Source organism: Naegleria lovaniensis (genome assembly GCF_003324165.1).
Source record: "Naegleria lovaniensis strain ATCC 30569 chromosome Unknown tig006, whole genome shotgun sequence".
NCBI classification, from domain to species: domain Eukaryota; phylum Heterolobosea; class Eutetramitea; order Acrasida; family Naegleriidae; genus Naegleria; species Naegleria lovaniensis.
The window spans coordinates 138,996-159,104 of NW_025407828.1; the positions used below are offsets into that span (position 1 = coordinate 138,996).

Genomic DNA, 20,109 nt, shown 5'->3' on the forward strand with positions numbered 1-20,109 from the left:
GTTCTCTGGATAACAACCACGTGTGTTTGGTCTACGTAGATGGTTCCCATATTCTTGTGGTCCGTTTCCATTGCAGATGAAATTACCAAATAAACAACCTTCGATTCACTCTCCAGTTGTGGAGTTATTGTTCCATTCATCTTCCATTCCAATTCACCCAACAATAAAAATAACATGAAGCTCAGAATTTTCATCAACAAAACAAAATTCCCCAAACACCAAATTGCGATCTGTGTTCAAGCAGAGCCTTTGTTCGCTAATAATTCTATTTGCACAAGATTATATTACCATGTTGTATAGTGCTGTTCCCCCTTCAACTGTAAATAATGCTTCCTCTGGATACAACATTTCCTTTGATTCGACATCAGAGGAATTTGATACCACGTTCCCTATTGTTTTAATGAATCGAGTGAATCCTCAAAAGCATCTTTCCACAGTTCAAACATGCTCCCAAATTATGAAGAAGCACATGGAAAAGATTGATGATAATCATACCAAGGTATTCCTAAAGACATTCCTCGCCATCATGTTGGGATCTATGATCTGTGTGGGTCTCGCATGCTTGATTTACTTTACAGCTTATGCTCACTATCCGGACCAAGGTGTGTGGGTATGGATCGTTTTTCCATCTTCCTCTATTTTCATTGTTCTTGGAGTTGTCGTATGGTCTTTTAAGAGAGTGGCTCGGATCACCCAAATTCATCAGGAGTGCAAGAAGGAACTTGCAGATTATTTGCAAAGTGAGAACCAAAACTTTTACTTTTCTCAAGGTATTCAATATGTATTGAGATATGAAATAGCAGTGGCCACCAACAACAGATATTATCAAACATTCAGTTACAAGTTCCTGTTAACCATGCCATGTATTGAGGTTTATGTGAACCATGCTCCACAAACCTTTATTGTCGCCACACCAATGGAAGGTTATCAAACCACCGGTACCACAGGAAATGTCTTTGCCAATAATACTGCTGTCGTGACACAACCACCAGTTTCAACAATTTATTCTCAACCATTCCAACCTGTCGATGAATATGCCAAGCAAAATAGACCTTTGTTGGCCAACAATGATAACCATATTTAACTAATATTAAACATTGTTGAATGGTATGGCATTTAAGGTAAAATTGTTGGTGGCTCTTCGATATTTGAGCTATCTGCCTGAACTTCAGACCTTGTTGCGACTTGTAGTAACGTGGAATATTTGCTTTCAGGTAGAATAAAACCATGACTAATCCACACATAATTGATCAACACTCGGCAAGCATAGCCACAGGTCAAGCAGACACATATCACATGCTGTCCTGCTGAGGTCGTTAAACATCGACTCTCGAATGCCTGTGTAAATGGGCATTTAGAAAAATTATGGGTCACATCTTCATCTCTACAAATGATTTCAAACATTCCATTGGGAGATTTTAAAGCTCCATCCTTCAAACTCTTCAAATATTCATCCATTAACTTCTTTTCAGCTTCCACAAACGAAACATGAGGCCCCATATGGTGGTATGTGATTGAGATGACATCTCCACTCTGAGGATTCATGAATACTGTATTGAATGATTCTTCCTTGCAAGGATATGTGTCTCCAGACACTAAAACGAATTCCTTAGGTATACATGGTCTGAAAAATTGAGAGAAAGGCTGGTCTGTAACAAACTTGAAATCTGTCACGGGCCAAAGAGAAGGTACTTCAGGCGTAGACAATACCTTATTGGGTTCATAACATTCGACCTTATATCGAATTTTGAGAGACCCTGATTTTGCATCTTTCAAAGGAAGCTCCACCGAATAACTTTTCCCTCTCTCTGTTGTTTCTGGATTCAACGCAAGAGTGGCTCGTCCAAGAAAATCCTTTCATCACCATTACAAAAAAATACAATGGTTTTGCATTGTTGTAACAAAACGAGTTGGAAATTTACAAAAACCTACGTTACGAGTGAATCGATCCCAATCATATATTTCAAAATCTAAAGTCACAGGTCCTTTTTCATTCACCATATAATAAAACACAAAAGTGTCATTCCAAATTGGATTTAAATTCTTTTTAATAATCTTACAAGATAGATTTAAATTATAATAAAGAATTATACCTAATATTGCAATGTAAAATATACCTTTGTTCTTCTCTCCAAATACTTGTTCAAGATAATGTCCACAAAAGGATCCGAATAACCATTCAAATCCGAGCTGGCAAGATGAGAAGCACTCTCCACGGTGAGGATTAATCGATCGTTGATCGTAAAACATTTGTTTTGATTCATAGCAACACCTCCTCTTTTTTTGTTTGTACAAAATTTAAAAAGATGAATTTCTTGCTTTGGACTTGAAAGGGCATAATAAGAGCGGTGTTCTAGAATTTGCAAGAAAAATCAACAACCAAAAAAATGGCATCCAACCACATCCCAACTGAGGATCCAACAATCCTTCTCCGATATCAACAATCTTATCAAGAACGAGAGAACTTACTGGACACCACAGACCCATTGAAACGTCTTTCTGCTACCTGCTTCTTCCGAAAATTCGTTAGTCTTGAAACAAGGGAACACGGCACCATTGTTGATCATTTCATTCAATTAGGAATCGTTCCAAAATTCATTGAATTTCTCATGAAGGATGATGAACCACATCTACAATTTGAATCAGCATGGGTGATCACAGGCATAGCATCAGGATCTTCGGAGCACACACAATTGCTCATTCAACTTGGTGCTGTCCCGATGTTAATTCAATTACTTTCAAGTCCGAATGATGATGTAAAAGATCAAGCTGTTTGGGCTCTTGCAAATATTGCTGGTGATGGACCAGCTACAAGGAACGTGGTGCTGAGAGCAGGAATTTTGGCTCCACTTTTGAAAATTATTGAAGAAAATCCAAAGGTGTCCATCTTACGGAATGCCACTTGGGCAGTATCGAATTTGTTTCGTGGCAAACCCTTTCCTGATTTTGATTTGATTTCACCTTCGATTCCTGTGTTGGCTCAGTTGCTGTTTAGTACAGACGAAGAAATTTTGGTGGAAGTTTGTTGGGCTTTTTCTTTTATGACTGCGGAAAAGGAGGGAATAGAACGAGCGCTTCAGGCGAATGTGACAAGACGCTTGGTGGAATTGATGGGCCACTCTTCGGCCAACGTGGTTTTACCTGCTTTGAGAACAATTGGAAATATTGTGTCAGGAAACGATTCATACACGCAAACGGTGATTAATTGCAATGCATTATCTATTTTGTGTCAACTACTGTCACATTCAAAGAATAACATTCGAAAAGAAGCTTGTTGGACCGTTTCAAACATTACAGCTGGATCCGTGGAACAAATACAAGCTGTGATTGATGCAACTATTATTCCAAAATTGATAATGCACATTGAAACATCAACCACTCACGCCCACACCAAATCAGAGGCAATTTGGGCTATTTTAAATGCAATTAATGGTGGAAATTTTGATCAAATATTGTACATTATAGAACAAGGAGACATGTGTTTGGAGGTATTGAGTGACCTGCTGTTAAACGATTCTATCTGTGACGAGAAATTGAAAAATGATGTTTTGAGAGGTCTTTCAAATATTGCTCGCGCTTGTCGTGCCAATGGAAGTAGCCAGTGTTTTGAAGACATGCTAGATATGAAAGGATTGTGGCATGAAGTCATGTATAACAACTTCAGAGGAACCTCAGGTTATGAAAAAAAGTTTGTGGATAATTTAAGGAAACCCAACACTCAATCATTGTGTGACTCTAAAATTTCATTCAAGGATGAAATGGAGGATGACTAGCTGCATGTACAACAATACATACACATTAAAAAAAACTTGTTTTATGCACAATAATATTGTTACGGAAACATTTTTAAGCTTGGTTCTCAATAAATGTTTTCACACTCTTACATTCTTCGTGAGGCACCTGATCTACCACTACGTTGTGTTCGGTGTGAATTCACAGTTCTAGCAGTCTTCAAAGCAGTTCTTGCAGCGGTATTCTCAGAAGCTGAGTTTCCAAATCCGTATTGGTGAATATCTTCACCAGTATAGGCAGTTCCACCATATTTTTGATCTAATCCAATTAATTCGTCTTCTGGTGGCACTCTCAAACCAATGGTAATGTCAATTAAAAAGAACATGATTACAGAGGAGAAGGCAGTCCAAACCGTGACCATTGTAATACCCAATAAATTAACACCTAACAATTCCCAGTTCAAACTGTAGAAGAGTCCATAAGTTTCAATAGTTGAATCTAAGCCATAGAAAAGAGCAATTCTGTAGTTTTGAAATAATTTGACATAAATTCATGAAAAAAAAATTGAGATGATACTTTGAATTCGATATACATACTGTTTTTGAGTAGCAAATAATCCACCAGTAACCAATCCCCAAGCTCCACAGAACGCATGAACCTGAACATGTTGTTGAAGATTTTCAAAATTTCATTCACATGAACATGTTGATGATTTTAAAATTTCATTCCACACACAAATTTTCAACACTCGAATCAACGATTACTACTTACAGGTACAGCTGCAACAGGATCATCAATTTTCAATGCTTCCAAAAGCCAATTACTTGCAATATAGACTAAGGCTCCACTTGCTCCAATCAATACTGCAGCCCATCCCTCTACAAATGCACACACTGGAGTAATGGAGACACAACCAGCCAAACAACCGTTCAAACTTTCAGTCAAATCATATCTTTTATGAAATGTTAGAACAATATTAGAAATATGAATATTCATATCAAAAAACAACAACAATTATTACTTACTGACCACTTTGGAGACAACTCCACAACATACACATCATGGCACCAGCAGCACCTGCAATGGTTGTATTAGCACTGGCATAACCAGTAATGGTTGACATTCCTCCAGAAAGAGCTTGTGTCGAACCGCTGTTAAAACCATACTGTTAGTATTATTATTTTGGTAGAGTTCATGAAAGAATCATACAAGTCCATTAAAACCATCCATCCATCCATTTGATTGTGATCTACATACCCAACCAAACCATAAAATTAAACCTCCCAATAACACAAGTGTCTTGTTGTGTCCAACAATTTTCACAGCTCTTCCATTGACAAATCGACCAATTCTTGGACCAACCATGATGGATCCAACAAGTCCACAAACTCCACCCACCAACTTGTTGATCATAATGTGTTATTATGTTCATTTGTCATTCAATTCCGCCATTTTCATCAATTATGTGAATAACAAAATCATAATTCATTCATACCATTCATTCAGTCATACTCTTAAACAAACATCAATCATCATAAAATATACATACGTGAACGACAATTCCTCCAGCATAATCAGTCACTCCAACATTTCCAACTCTGAACATGGTCTTATTGAATCCAGAAAGCCAACCTGCTGATGACCAAATCCAATGAGCTACTGGAGCATAAATGAATGCAGTCATAATGAATGAACACATAAAGAAGGCAGATAAATTCATTCTTTCAGCTACAGCTCCACTCACAACTGTCACGTGTCAAATTCATATTTTTATGTGTTCATTCATAATATATAAATAAGGATAATAAATTGTTCAATGTTGATGTTATGAAAATAAGGTGAAATATTTTGGTTAAAAATTCCAAAACATACTTGAACTGGCTACAGCAGCAAAGGCCCATTGGAAGAAAAAGACATGTTGAGCTTCATCTCCACCCAATAAGAAAAATGAAGAATTTCCAAAGAATCCATTTCTAGTGTCTGTTAATTGATTATCACCATAGGCAAAACCATAACCAATACAAAACCAAGCCATAGTTGAAATGGCAACTGACATGACAATTTTTAGTAAAATGTTGGCAACGTTTTTAGAACGAATACTTCCAGCTTCCAAGAAGGCAAATCTGAATGAAGTTGTTATAAAGGTATTGTTGAGATGAGTAATGAAAAAATTACATACCCAGCTTGCATAACTGTTGAGAGGTGTGAAGATATGACATTGACACCACATGAGACGCCAAATTAATAAATTTAGAGTTGAAATACATCATCCCATAGGTGAGGAATTTACTTACACATCACAAGAGCTCCGTTAATAAGAGTCCAACCAATATCTACATCTGTTGAAGTCAGTGTTGCTTGAGCCGTGACAAGATTCGGAGCAAATAGAATTAACAGAGATGTGACAAGTGGCACCGCAAGGACATTTCGATGATGGCGAATTATTGTTGAAAAACTCATCATGATGGTGAGGAAAGAAGAAGAAGAAGGATAATGAGTATGCGAAACTGTGTTCTTTTTTTCGCTTTGTGAACTCTTTGACGTTTGGATGCCTGTGAAAATGTGAACCGAATTTTAATTGTCTTTCGTTCACACTTTGCTTTCCATTTTCATCCATAAGAAACTGAAAAGCAACGGTGATCAGCAAAGCCAAGAAATTGAAAATTCAAAACAACAAGTGGTTACATGTTACGAGGGTTTTTATCATGTTCCGTCCGAATAACAAGCAACAACACTGAGTGTGTTTGTATTGGTCTTCTTTTTAAAAAATTAACAAGAGACGAATCTTCATATGAGGGTTGACCACACTCAGGTTTCTTCTTCTTCGGAGCAATCTGATGAAGCCAATTATTCAACAACGCAGACAGATGACGATGATGGTGGATTGAATTCTACCAATTTCATGGAAAGTAAACTTGAAGCTTTGCATTTAAATGATCATCAAATGATCCATCATGAGGATCCCGAAGAGGAATTATTGCATAATATTGATCACTTTTTGGGTGTACCCAATGATGTTTGGATTGATCATTTATTCTGCTTTCTTACTACCAATCAATTGCTAAAGGTTAGGCTCATCACTAAAAGTCTTTCCAAGTAAGTTTTTAATACACTTTGAAATTTAGAGCAACAAATCATACATTTAATATTTGTTTGGATGAAATAGGCTTGTATGGTTTTATTTCAGAAATTTCAAAACAACCTATGCGATTCGAGTAGGAACATCAAATGGTAAATTTTCGAATATTGTGGATCACTTCTTGGTTCATCTCAAGAAATTGAGACACATTCGTTATGAGGATTACAATTTAGTCACCACTCTAGCGTTAACAGATTTCGGTTTCACAGATCTGGGAAGAATTACAACACCAATTGAAACTCTTGACTTGTCAGATGTTGAAGATATATCTGGCTCTTTTTTGGGCTCATGGGGAAAGATGAACAGCGTGCTGACACAATCTCTTCGAACATTACGGTTATATAACACCGAATTCCCTTTCTTTACACATTTTAAACACTTTAAGAACTTGCAAGAGCTACAATTGTTGAGAGACATTGAAAGAATTGATTATTACGAGGAAGAAATTCAACATTTGCCTATAGAGCTTCCCGAGTCGCTTACGCATCTTACCATTCACCACCCATTAGTTTCAGAGCATATCAATAGTATTATTGAGCAATGCCCAAATTTAACAAGCGTTGCAGTTAGCAATGAATATCTACGAGACAAGGATATCAGCGCTCTTTTGAAAGGGCTACCAAAGCTGGAGAAGTTTAAAATCATAGATATAACAGATGAAGAAAATGATGAGACTCATCTTAGAGGAAAGTTTTATTCGACCTTCAAGTCACACTCCTTTAAAAATCTCAAGTACTTATCGTTAGTTTGGATTTTTAATGCAGACACTAAGATTGTAGCAAGCCAAAAGAACCTTGGATTACTTCCATCTTTGGAAACACTTAAATTAATTATGCAAGGAAATGAGAATTGCATCATCGACACACTTGTCACAACATTAGCTAGCTTAACCACATTAACAAGCCTCTCATTGTTGTTTAAGCCATACATGAAATTGGAAATGACAAGCAAGAGTTTGCTCAGATCTTTGGCCTCCAGCTTGACAAAACTCGCCCGAATTGAATTTATAGAAGGTCTTAACTCTGCTATTTCCCAAGATTTTTTGTCATCACTCATCGGAAGTTCTTTGGAAGCTCTGGCTCTCGCTGCTACTGATATGGTGAACATTGATTTTTCTTTTTTGAAGAAGTGTCTTAAATTGATAAAGCTTCGAGTCGATATTGTGGGTTCAGAAAGGTCTCTCAAGAATATTTTCAGAGAGTTCCAGACTCAAGCAAAGCTTATCGAACAAAAAGGAGGAAAGCTCGAATTACCATTGCGGAAAGTATCAGGAGCAACTATGGTTGGAGGCCTTATTCCATATATACCTCGAACAAATATTACCAAATTGAGCTTATTCCAAGTTAAAATCAAAGATTTAATGATTCTGTGCGAATTTAAAAAGCTCACCAGCCTTCGTATCAACATTTCTGAAAAGATTGACAGCTTTAAGAACATTCGTTTTCCAGAAAGTTTAAAGAAGCTATACTTTGATCTATGCCCACATATAACAGGATTAGAACCTGGCTTTGTTGAAAATCTCCTCTCTCTGACCAGATTGAGAGATCTCCACTTTATTGAATGCAAATTGGTTTGTGATGAATTCGTAGAGCAAATGCTTCCTTTGAATGATTATGAACTACGATCTATCTTCTTTGAAGAGGTTGATCAGATAACAAACAATGCTCTGCATCACTTAACTCGGTTCACAAATTGTGAAGTAATAGTTTTGAAACACTGTCCAAATATCATTACCAATTCTGACTATTCTATTATCAAGCAAGAAAATCCTCAAATAACGGTCATCTTTAGCGAAACTGAAAACGAGGAAACCGATGTGTTGCAAGAATTTAACGATTTATGTGAAGAGGACTGGCTACATGGAAATCTCGTAGATGTTTACAATAGATTAGAGAAGAGGGTGAAAGATTTAACAAGCTCTAGACAATTATTTTTAGCTCACTGCTATATTAGAGCTTACCTCGTTAAAGATCATCTATCTGCACCAAATCTATTCTTTTTGTGCTACAACTATTTAGATACTCTACAGCATGGAATTAATATTGGAGACATTGATGGCATCACTCTTCGAGTGCTTAATTGCCTTGATGAGTTATTGGAAAATGAACATAATTTCTCCAATGATGAAAAGGAAAAGACACTAGCCTGCATCAGCAAATGTTTAGAATTTCTCGTTACTGGACAAGAGTTTGCGAAAGCGTGCGAGATTTTATTGAGGTTCAAGAAATATAAATTAGTGATGGATGGTATATTCAAACTTGATGAAGTGGCTCACACTGGTGGATTGGATGAGCTAATTTCGACAATCATAGATATTTGTTTGGATGGCACTTTTGATTTGTTCGATAATTATCCTACTTTTTACATAATTCAGACTTTGGATAGCTTTGTTCAATATTTTTCACATATTGGAAAAACATTGGATCTCATACATCATGTTATGAAAGTGCCAATGTTTAGAAGCCATTCTGCGTTTTTAACATCGTTGGATGCTATGGCAAAAAGGGTGAATCCAACCGACAACTTTGCTGCCTCTCTTCAACCTGAAAACATGCAAATTGGAAATATTGATTCTATTGAAAATGTTAAACAGTTCATTCCTCCACAATTCAAAGATCATTTTACCTATGTGGCCACTGTGAAGGTTCCCAAGGATCCTTCTCACGTTCTAATCAAACACTACAGATCTGAAGCATTTGAGGCATTTGGGTAAGTCACACACTTTGAAGGAATGTCGTTATTTCATACTTTTCTTTTAGATATTTATGGACACTTGAGTTTGGACCAAACGATTCTCCCGAAGAAAATGAGGTTGCACAGTGCTCGCTTTACCTCACCCTTCTATCTACAAAACCAACATCAGAGACATCGCTTCTCTTTGACCACATCAAACTACACTACATGCTGTGCAATCATGACTTCACTCCTGGGTCGTATTTAGTTTATACCAAAAACTACAAAATGGCTTCATCTTCGTATGGTGATTTCTTTGACAAGAGAGATGTCAAGTATTACAGCAAAACTGAAGAATATGAAATTTACAAGTTTGTTGTTTGCATGAAAATTATAGATATCAAGCTTGCAATTCCAAATGAGTTGAATCCAAAGCTTCCACCATGGATATTGAACAATCAAAAGGCACAACATCCTTTATCGATCCACACAGTGACAGTATTGTCTTCAGGAGCTATTGAAAATGGAGACGACTGCTACTCGGATCCATTTGAAGCGTTTGGTTTTAAATGGGGTATTTGCTTTTATCCTAAAGGAGAAACAAAGTCTACGAAGGCTGATACCTCTGACGAATGCTCAATATTTCTCGCCTTACTAAGCTTTGACATCAATTCCGAAAACGAGGGAATTTTGAGAGATGAATTGGAATATGTCAAAGTTAGGTTTTTGTTCGCCAACGAGAGTTATGATTCAGATTCAATTTATATTGGAGGCTCAACTTACAATTCTCTCTCATGTGCAGGTAACTCTGTTTATGGCAAAGAGCTATATGCTCCAATCACCTATGAAGAGAACGGTAAAATTTATAGCAAATATGTAATCAATGTTGCTATTCAATTGGTTCACTGGAAACGTAGATTGACAGAACGACAAACAAGTGACGAGATAGAAGATCCCTACCACGACAGTGAGGATGAATATTAAGATCCATGTCTTGAAAAGTTTCCATCAACTAGACAATCCACATGCATGTAATAACTATTCAAATGTTCATCTTGTGACTATTCTTAATTCAATTTTAAATAGAATAAACATTAAAATTTAATAAACCATTTCTTTTAAAAGAAAATATAAACAATGTCGTACGATATCGTCCAAAACAAAATATAAGTTAAAAGTCCTTGGGTAAAACCTCCCAAAATAATATTAGTCCAATTTGGAAACACGTTTTCAACACTATATGGTCTCGGAAGGCAGATTCCAATCAGGATTGATGAAATTACCAATGACACAACAATATAAAATAAAAATCCAGATAAGCCGGTTAATCCAAAAATTCCAGCAACAATTCCAAATACTAGAGAAATAAAAATCTTGCACTTGTACACAACATTGTCATTGTGTGCGACTTTATCCAAAGCAATTTTAGGATCGGAGGATGTGCTTGATGTCTGTTGCTGCATTTTTTTTCAATAACTAAATTTCTTTTGAAAAGGCAAGCAAAATTATTTCGAATTATTGATAGTGTAATTTAATTCATTCACATCCACTGTGGTCTCACTGTTCATGAATGTGCTCACACGAGTAGAGGTGAAACATTTCCATTCTCATATTTCATTTTAGAATGAAAAAGAAATTCTTGTTCAAAAATGTGAATGGGATGTGTCAAGAGCCAACTCACGAATTCCGAAAAGAAGCAACAATCGCAAATTTAACACGTGAGAGTGTTATCAGCACATGCTAACTCTTCCAAAAATTCCAATTTGATGATTCTGTTCAATTTTGTGCCGCTTTATCTCTTTCTCAAATTGTTGCTCTCATTGCAAGTCTATTTGCTGCCATACAATTTTCATTCCTTCTTCATGATGAGCCTTTCTTTAATACTGTACTCTCCGGCCAAGGATACTGTTGTTCAAAAGAGTTTATAGCAAATCTGAATTCCGACATAAACATTTGTTTCCTTTTCTCCTATGAAGGAACAAGAATTGCCTCTACTGCAGTACCTTCCTCCACCAATTAATCTTCCATGTCAGAAGAGGCAACCTCAAAGTCAAAGAATTTCACGACCGTCCAAGCACGCAAAGCTGCACCATTTCCAAATTCACGCTTACCGTTTCAGATGTTGTTAATGAAAAAAGTTTCCGTTTTTGATATGAAATTTTGAGAAGAGTTTCTTCGAGACTTGAGAAAAGAGCCGAAGTTGAGAATTGTTGTGGAGTGAGGAGGAAAGCATTTTCAAAAGAAAGTCTGAACTCTCTCTACTACACATTGTTCTCATCCCATTTTCCCCAGGATTGAATTGTTACCTCTCTTGACTCCAATTCCTACCAAGAAGACAATAACATTATCTCGGTCATTATTCCACATTTCACACAACACATTTGCAGGATTTAGAAATTTCTCAATTTGGATTTGCACAACACACCATCATCATCATCACCAAACATGTATCAACCACACCAACAAACACAAGTTACGTCCCCTTCATGGTGTCCACAACAACAACAACAACAACAACCAAACACCTCATTGAACCACCTTCCAAACAGTTCATTTCATTCCATTGCCATGTCTCTCAACAATAAGGCATGTCTTTCATGTAGACTTGCTCATAAAGCTTGTGATAGACAAAGACCATGTTCTAGATGCGTGCGGAGAGGTTGTCCTGAACAATGTTGTGAGTGTCCAGAGAGAAAGAGAGGCCGACCTCGTAAATGGTCATCAAAGAATGAACAAGACGAACATTTGTCGGCATCTGATGCGACCATAACGACGAATACGAGTTGTACTTCTGCCACATCAACCGTGTGCTGTTCTGATGAATCCAATGAAGAAGTATCTTCACCAAGAGTCTTTTCAACCATCCAGCATGTTGAGAACAGCAGTAATAGCATTGCTGCCTCTTCGAGTCTTCTTCCTTCAAGAGAGACCATTTCATCGTCGTCTTCTTCATGTGTCCTTTCAAAACCTTTTCACAGCAGCAGCGGTATTAAAAAGAAGAATCATGAAACAGCGCTCGTACGAAAGCGAAAGAATATCAAGATTATGAATTATAATCCCAATCATAAGGAAAATAGAAGTGCCAAGTTTTGTGTGGTCAAGAGCTCTCCTTGCAGTAGTGAAAATAGGAAGAATCGTCGCACCGGTTCAACCAACCCCACCACAACCATGGTCAAGAAGCTTCTTGAACAAGGTATGGTTTACAAACATGAACAAGAACCATCGCCATCACATTCTCAAGAGACTTCTACGTCCATTAGAAAGCAAGAACAACAAGGCAACCACAACAACAACGTTGACTTCATCCATCACCATGTTCACGACTGCCCATTACCAACTCAAATTTATGCACCTCCTTTAGCACAAGAAGCATGTGTGAATTCACACTACTTTGAAATGACCAGTTGCTACTCTTCGTCGAATGTTGTTCACACACAGCAACAACATGCTCCAGCTTTGAAACATACAGAAACTCATGGCGCTTCGACTCAACCACACCATGCAATAACAACAACACTCACTACCCAACATCATCCTGACTCTAGTCCAGCATTGCCTCCTTTCACTTATTCACAAGAAGCATTCAACTTCCCGCATTCTCGTATTGCCATGCTCAATCGAGGACAAGGTCATTCTAATGAAGTTTACATGAGTCACTCACTTTCACACCATTCAGCCTCTCGCCCAACTCGGATTGCGACATTTTGGAATTCTCCTTCGCACTACCCAGAAACGTTGTGTCCAAGCAGCCTCATACCTTCTTGCATGACACTAGAACCTCATCAAAACCAACAAACCCCTCTCCCTTCCATCAAAACATTACTTAGCTCTCTCGAACAACAATAAATTTTATTAATAAAGAATTCGTTAAAGCTTGCAATCAATCTTTAATTTGTTTGTTGTGATTTTTCGCGCTCCCACAGATTTGGTTGTTGACCAATACATTTTCCAAAGAACGAAAATCGTACAACTTATAAACTCACCTACACCTTAATGATTCCTTATGTTACCCAAATAGACTCCGTAATAACAGTTTTCCATTCTTTCTTGATATTCTTCATCACTGTACTCGGAAACAAATACACAACTGTTGGTTTCTTCTTTAAGTTTTACCATAAATTCATGATCATCTGTAATTTCTTTGGGTATGTAATTCAGAAGTGTGTCACCTCCAAACTTTGCTGCCTTCAACAAGAATGATTTGTCTCTCAATAATATCTTTGAGGCATTATGTATAAAAGTGAGATCTTGCTTGATAGCTTCCAACACAATTTCTTCGTCTTTTTTCAATTTATCGTCTGCAAAATAAATGGCTATAAAACTTTGTTTTACAGCTGTCAAGACAACTTGTCTGTCTTTCTTCATCGCCTTTGAAGCATAACACAATGAATATCCTGCTTGAGTTACTGCAGTCAATACCACTTCTCGATCATTCTTCAACTCGTCTGCTGCGAATCGAAGAGCATTTCCATTTTGAGATACAGCAGCCATCACAACTTGTTTGTTTCTCTTCAAATCTGAAGAGATATATTGTAATGCCCAACCATCTTGTTGAACAGCAAGTAATGCAATTTCTATGTCATTCTTCAAGTCATTGGATGCAAATGTTAATGAACAACCATTAGTTCTAACGGCACGTAAAACAATATCGCGATCACTTTTGAGTTCACTCGAGACAAATTCAAGTAAAAGTCCAAATTCTTGAATAATATTCATCATGATTTCTTTCTTTGAATAATCAATAGAGCATGAGGTTTCAAACTCTTCTGGAAATATTAATTTGAGAACTTGTAACATGAAATCATGATTTTGAAGTAAATCTTTGGGAACCCATTGAAGTGCCTTCTTATTTTGTTTGATTGCTTCCAATGCAATTGGTTTGTACCAATTCGAATTTCTTGAGCTGTCATATGTAACATATTGCAATGCAGTACCATTTTGTTTGACAGCAGTTAACACAACTTCTATATCGTCTCGAAATTTATCCACGCATGATAGAGCCATTCCATTCTGTCGCACAATTTCCAACACAAATTCCTTATCGTCTTGCAGCATTTTTGGAACAGATGAATTCCCGATTGAAAAGCCATTTCTTTTTTCCCAATTGCTGCCATGAAAATTTCTTTTGCAATAATAATTCTACATTCCGAGTGTGCTCACAATTTTCATCATGATGAAAAAAAGAACTTGAAAAATCAACAAGGATCATCTGTACATTTTCATCTCCGTTTGTACAGGCTGGAATTAATTTTTGTTTCTTATTTTGAAATGGTGATGAGAGAGTCTGAAAGTCTATGAATGTACTATGGTCTCGTTTCGCCATTTTTTGTGTAATTTTCTTCTAATAAGAAACTCATCTCTTGTTGCTCTTAAATTAAAAATGCCAAAAATCCGAAAAGCTTCCAGAACTTCAAACATTGGCTTATCGGGAGCCGTGTTGGTTCGCCACGAAAGACATTACTATGTACATTCTTCAACATTTTGTGCGTTAAAGCAATCGCATTCGTTTTTTAAAAGGATTACTAAAACCAGTGGTAGAAAAAGTCTTGATCATTTACAAACAAAACGATTGAAACAAATGATTGCCAACTTTGGTGCAAAATTGAAAATCAAGTCTAACACCAAATACTTTTCGCTTTCTATGATTGAATTTTTTACATTTGCAAAAGCTGCTCTTTCTACTGATATGGATGATGTTAGAGATTTATTTGCTCCTTTCGGACATCAAATGAATGAAACAATATTTGATCCAACATATTTTAGAGCCATCTATGATTTAGATTTTGATGAAATGACATGGAGAGATGAAAGTGATTGTGCTGATACAGAAGTAGATCAGCAAGAACAACAGCAATTGAATTCATCGTCGAATTCATCAACAATTACAAAACAAACGCTTGATAACAACCAAACCATTGGCACTGAAATTTTATCTAATACCAACACAACTGCTACGAATGATGAAAGCAACCTTGTGAATCAGAATTCAACCTCATCCATAGTGGAGAGCTGTAACGAAGATTTACCACTAGTCACTACAACGTATGATGATGAAGACGAAAATGCATACATGAGTGATGTTGACAGCGAAGAGGAAACTCAAAGCTTACTTAAATCTCAAGCTCAATTTTCAGAATTTATTTTGAAGGCATCTGAACAGCCACGTCGTCCAGAATTCAACATGGCTTTATTTCCTAACTCTTCCAAAATTTTCGAAAATATTGATCTTTGTGTGAATTGTTTTTGGAATTCTCCACATGAAAGACATCAGAATATCTTAATTTGATTATTCAAATGCTAGAGGACAACACACGCAAGGTGATAACATCAAAGAATTTGCAATCGTATGAAAGACTTTGCCTTCAAATTTTCATACTCAACGCAATGTTACAGCTACGTGCAGAGTGTCATCTCCGAGAATATGATTTGACGAGTACAGAGCATGAGAGTTTGAAGAAAATAGCATTAGCCAATGCCACTGGTAGCACAGCATGCAACAAATTATACCTATCATCCATTTTCAAGGTCTTCTTCAATGACGATCTACCAAGCACTTTACTCAACCCACGCTCAGGACAAAACAGCAGAACGACCCATGTTTTTAACACACAAGAGGGTGATGTTCATCAATTGGCATGGAAATGGCTAATTTCCGAGCATGCAACACCAAAGAACAGTGACGAATGAAACGAGAACCACCCTCAGACAAGCACTTTGGTTTTTCCAACAAGCAACATTTTCCTGATTTGTCTCAGTTGACTTTTACCTCAAGGAACTCGGAACATGATGCCACCTATCTTTCAAAGAATGTTTTCGATTGGTTACCAACACACCTATCTTTCACCAATCCACGTTCAAACATGTTCCTATCAGTGCGAAAGAGCTTCAAGTTCCCCATGCATGATTAGTTCCTCCGATGCATGCACGAGCATTTATTCAACCGTAACAAACACAAGAGTCATACTTACACTCCAAAAAATGTCTGAACAACAGCAGCATGACCATCCCGAAGTGACAAATCATGAGGAACAAGAAGAAGATTCCATCAATGATCTTGTCGAAGACCAAGAAATAATCATACAACAAGAAGAAGAAGAATACACCCCGATCAATTATAACCATTTGTATTATTGTGGCAACAACGAATATGAACACTTTGAAGACTTGCATTCATGCACCTCACCTCACGCTTCTCATCATGACAGCTCGTTGCCCGTGGATTGTATCGAACATGTATTAAGTTTTTTTAGGATGAGAGAACGAATTGCTCTTTCTTTGGTATCATCGGATTGGAATAGAGCATTTGAAAAGAGCATCAAGCAGTTGAGCCTGTCCAAGATGAAGAGTGACTATTGGCTCAAGCACCAAAAGTTGTTTAGAAAATTTCTCATTCGATTTCCAGAAGTTCAATCAATGAATTTTGAAGCACCTGCTGAAGGTATGCGATCGGCTTCAAAAGTAGATCTCACTTTGCGTTTTTCCATGGATTTAATTCAATTTTTGTTGAAAATCCTTCCATCGTCGTTAAAGAGCTTTGCTTTTTCTCATTTTGCTTGCGGATTATCAACCAAGAGCTTTGAGTTGGTGATTCCAGAAGACAAGCAATTACGAGAACTTTCCATTATTAATTGCAAACACTGTGACAATTTATCCATCAAGGGATGCAATAATCTCAACTCTCTCAGTATATCATGGGCCTCTTTCTTCCCTAAAATGGAATGGAATGAATTGAAAAATTTGAGAGTGTTAAACTTGAGTCATAACAAGGCAGTGAATGACGAAACTATAAACCAACTAGTTTCTAGCTGTCCAGCCCTAGAAAAGTTATATCTAGTTGGAGCTAGTGCCATACAAGCGCCATTCAAAGATGTCAGCATTTCATCTCTAAAGACATTGGATTTATCTGCGACAAATATTGTTGACACATGTATTGAAAATATTTGCTCAGGTAGTGCATTGAATTTAATGGAACTGAAAGTAAGGACGTGTATGCATCTTGTAAATCCTGCATTCAAGGAACTGCCTTCTGTTGTGAGCATACTTTGTAATTTTAATTCAAACATTCAAACATCTAGCTTCCACAAGCTACCAAGTCTTGAAAAATTAGATCTCGACGGAAATACAAGCTTGAAGGAGATTTGGCTGTATCAATGTAAAAATTTGAATTATTTGGATATTTCGAAAACGCTTGTAAATGATAAGGCTTTAGCTGAAGTGTTAACAGAGTCTCCAAAACTGAGAGAGCTTTATGCCATCAAATGTTACAAGCTTAAGAGTCCACAGATAGTACATGAGAAGCTCGAGATTTTGAAAGTTACCAACAGTAATAATTTAACGAAGAACACAGTGATTGATTGCCCTTCACTACACACCCAAAATGTAGTTGGAACGCCATTAGAAGAAGGCTTTTTTATCAAATTTCCTCATCGTGAAGATATCAGAGAAACGATCGAATTGACCAAGGTGGCAAAAGTGAAACGCCAACTCACAATTCTTACAAACAAGTAATTGAAATTTTCGTTCGTGCTCAAGAATCAACCAAAACCATAAATGTTTTTAATAATCATTTAAGGTCTTTCCTTGTTTTACCATCGCTCAGCGTAGGCAGGGTTATCGATCGTTTCTTGTACGTAATTCATTCTTGCCTGAATCATGGGGACAGTTGTGAGGTTGTGTGGATCAGACGAATGTTGTATTTCTTGCAACAAGTCCTGATACTCCTTAACAATTTCCCTATAGTGATCCTTTGAGCGAGACAAGAATTCTTTGCACATAATTTTTTCAAACCTTAATCTTGGATCATTGTTAAATGTTTGGATATATTCATCAAGCTTATCCATGCAAACATCAGCATACCCTAGAGAAATCATAGCATTGGCAGCAATGACAATGGCAGTAATGATAGATGCATTGTCCACTTGTCCTTGGAATTTTTCAACGGGAGCCAACACGCCAAGAGTTTGTTCAAACATGTCACACGCATAGTAGGCTTGAGCTTTCGTTACTAAGTAATTGAAATCAGGAGGTAATCTAGAAAATGATTCCACTTGTGAAAGGCATTCCAAGGATTTCAGCCCGTATTGATGACGAAATTCAGGAGGCAAATCTGATTCAGCAGCGGCATGTAAAAGAACTCCTTTCAAGTAATGAATTGGAGAGAATTTTAGATCATTCACTCGTTGATCCTCTGGTAGCGAGGTAACTTCATTTTCTTCGAAATGAGTTTTTTCCAATTTTTGTAAATAATGCACTTTGGCGTTTTTCATTACTTGTAGAGCTTGATCACAAATCTCTACTCCTTTCAAATAATTTTCTACAATCGTATTTGGATCCACAACCTCCACGTTCAGCGCTCTATAGCATGCGGCTTTCATGTGCAAAATATATGGATTGTTTGGGTTAATTCGCAAGCAATCATCCAATGATGTAATTATTTTGGTTTTGTCAGATACCGAGTCAATTTGTGACACCAATTCACAGGCTTTGATAAATGCTCCTAAATGAATTGGTAAGTTTGTTTCCAAATCCTCAAACCAATCAAATTCATCTTCAGTAAATGTTTTTTTCAAATATGAGTAAGCATTACTTTGTGCATCGTACGTTACAGTTGTCGTGTAATCAATATCTTTTTCAGGCTTCTTTGATGACATGTACAGCTGTTTCACTCTGTTATATTCTCTAACTACCTCCTTTACGTAGTTGATGAGATTGTCAGCATTGACCATGGTTGGGCAGTCTTTTAATCTCAAGAACAAAAAGTAAGCGCTTGCAATGAGGCTAAATCTATTGTAAGGATATAGATCGCCTGCTGGATAAACATAAGCGCTATATGAAATTTGAGCTTCTTGACTCTGGAATAATATGTATGTATCATCGATTACTCCTTCTGGATAAATCACTGTGCCTGCACGCAGCTCTTCTGGTCGAACATGCATTTTCAATGAGTCCATATCCACCCATTCTTGCATGATTCCTTTCGCTGCTAATAATTGAGCTTGCTTGCATATATTCAAAATACCCATTCCTGCAGAGGATTCATAGAAAGCTCTCGCTTTAGAAACTGGTGTGTGAACATCAGGAATGACTTCTAAACAAATTCTAATTAATTGATAAATGGAAGTTACTAAATCAATGGGAAGTTTTTGTTCCGGCTTTTCATTCATTGTTGCTAATGCGGGACCCAATTGTGTTGTAATGTTTTTGAATAATTCTTCTGCAAGGTTGAGTTTTGACAATAGTTCCATCTTTTCAGAGTCCGAAAGTTCTTTAATTTTAGTCTCTTTCACCTTTTTGAAATCGAAAAATTGTAAGCCATGATGAGAATGAAAGCTTCTAATGATACCATTTCGCGAGTTTGCCAAGTCATTCATCATCATCAATATTTGATTGTTCTTTTGACTGAGTGCATAATTCAAATATTCATCAGTCAAGAATGATTTTGTACTGTTGTTTTTAGAGAAGAGACCTCCAAAAATCGTGCGAGAAACCAGTCGGAACTGGTGATGATGAGAAAAGCCTTTGCTCAACATTTTTTCATCAACAATAAAAATCGTTTTTGATTGGGG

General features: G+C 36.9%; 10 protein-coding genes across 10 annotated transcripts; 6 read left to right on the top strand and 4 right to left on the bottom strand.

The window, feature by feature from the left end:
• Positions 1–289: 289 nt before the first annotated feature.
• On the top strand, positions 290–1,084 carry C9374_013299 (uncharacterized protein; the record flags this gene model as incomplete). The annotated part of the gene is made up of 1 exon (XM_044689161.1): positions 290–1,084. The coding sequence occupies one exon, from the start codon at positions 290–292 to the stop codon at positions 1,082–1,084; it is 795 nt and encodes a 264-aa protein (XP_044553708.1).
• A 32-nt stretch (positions 1,085–1,116) lies between these two features.
• Positions 1,117–2,264, bottom strand: C9374_013300 (uncharacterized protein; the record flags this gene model as incomplete). Its single annotated transcript, XM_044689162.1, has 3 exons — positions 1,117–1,854; positions 1,933–2,055; positions 2,118–2,264. 3 exons carry the CDS (start codon positions 2,262–2,264, stop codon positions 1,117–1,119), a joined length of 1,008 nt encoding a protein of 335 aa, XP_044553709.1.
• A 123-nt stretch (positions 2,265–2,387) lies between these two features.
• C9374_013301 (uncharacterized protein) lies at positions 2,388–3,773 on the top strand (the record flags this gene model as incomplete). The annotated part of the gene is made up of 1 exon (XM_044689163.1): positions 2,388–3,773. The coding sequence occupies one exon, from the start codon at positions 2,388–2,390 to the stop codon at positions 3,771–3,773; it is 1,386 nt and encodes a 461-aa protein (XP_044553710.1).
• A 107-nt stretch (positions 3,774–3,880) lies between these two features.
• C9374_013302 (uncharacterized protein) lies at positions 3,881–6,195 on the bottom strand (the record flags this gene model as incomplete). Its single annotated transcript, XM_044689164.1, has 9 exons — positions 3,881–4,253; positions 4,329–4,390; positions 4,504–4,684; positions 4,758–4,897; positions 4,990–5,133; positions 5,282–5,478; positions 5,605–5,855; positions 5,912–5,924; positions 6,027–6,195. The coding sequence occupies 9 exons, from the start codon at positions 6,193–6,195 to the stop codon at positions 3,881–3,883; spliced, it is 1,530 nt and encodes a 509-aa protein (XP_044553711.1).
• Positions 6,196–6,523: 328 nt separating this feature from the next.
• On the top strand, positions 6,524–10,528 carry C9374_013303 (uncharacterized protein; the record flags this gene model as incomplete). Its single annotated transcript, XM_044689165.1, has 3 exons — positions 6,524–6,828; positions 6,899–9,580; positions 9,631–10,528. 3 exons carry the CDS (start codon positions 6,524–6,526, stop codon positions 10,526–10,528), a joined length of 3,885 nt encoding a protein of 1,294 aa, XP_044553712.1.
• A 1,461-nt stretch (positions 10,529–11,989) lies between these two features.
• Positions 11,990–13,390, top strand: C9374_013304 (uncharacterized protein; the record flags this gene model as incomplete). The annotated part of the gene is made up of 1 exon (XM_044689166.1): positions 11,990–13,390. One exon carries the CDS (start codon positions 11,990–11,992, stop codon positions 13,388–13,390), a length of 1,401 nt encoding a protein of 466 aa, XP_044553713.1.
• A 144-nt stretch (positions 13,391–13,534) lies between these two features.
• C9374_013305 (uncharacterized protein) lies at positions 13,535–14,599 on the bottom strand (the record flags this gene model as incomplete). Its single annotated transcript, XM_044689167.1, has 1 exon — positions 13,535–14,599. The coding sequence occupies one exon, from the start codon at positions 14,597–14,599 to the stop codon at positions 13,535–13,537; it is 1,065 nt and encodes a 354-aa protein (XP_044553714.1).
• A 325-nt stretch (positions 14,600–14,924) lies between these two features.
• On the top strand, positions 14,925–15,830 carry C9374_013306 (uncharacterized protein; the record flags this gene model as incomplete). Its single annotated transcript, XM_044689168.1, has 1 exon — positions 14,925–15,830. The coding sequence occupies one exon, from the start codon at positions 14,925–14,927 to the stop codon at positions 15,828–15,830; it is 906 nt and encodes a 301-aa protein (XP_044553715.1).
• Positions 15,831–16,522: 692 nt separating this feature from the next.
• On the top strand, positions 16,523–18,052 carry C9374_013307 (uncharacterized protein; the record flags this gene model as incomplete). The annotated part of the gene is made up of 1 exon (XM_044689169.1): positions 16,523–18,052. The coding sequence occupies one exon, from the start codon at positions 16,523–16,525 to the stop codon at positions 18,050–18,052; it is 1,530 nt and encodes a 509-aa protein (XP_044553716.1).
• A 77-nt stretch (positions 18,053–18,129) lies between these two features.
• Positions 18,130–20,073, bottom strand: C9374_013308 (uncharacterized protein; the record flags this gene model as incomplete). The annotated part of the gene is made up of 1 exon (XM_044689171.1): positions 18,130–20,073. One exon carries the CDS (start codon positions 20,071–20,073, stop codon positions 18,130–18,132), a length of 1,944 nt encoding a protein of 647 aa, XP_044553717.1.
• Between the last annotated feature and the right edge of the window lie 36 nt (positions 20,074–20,109).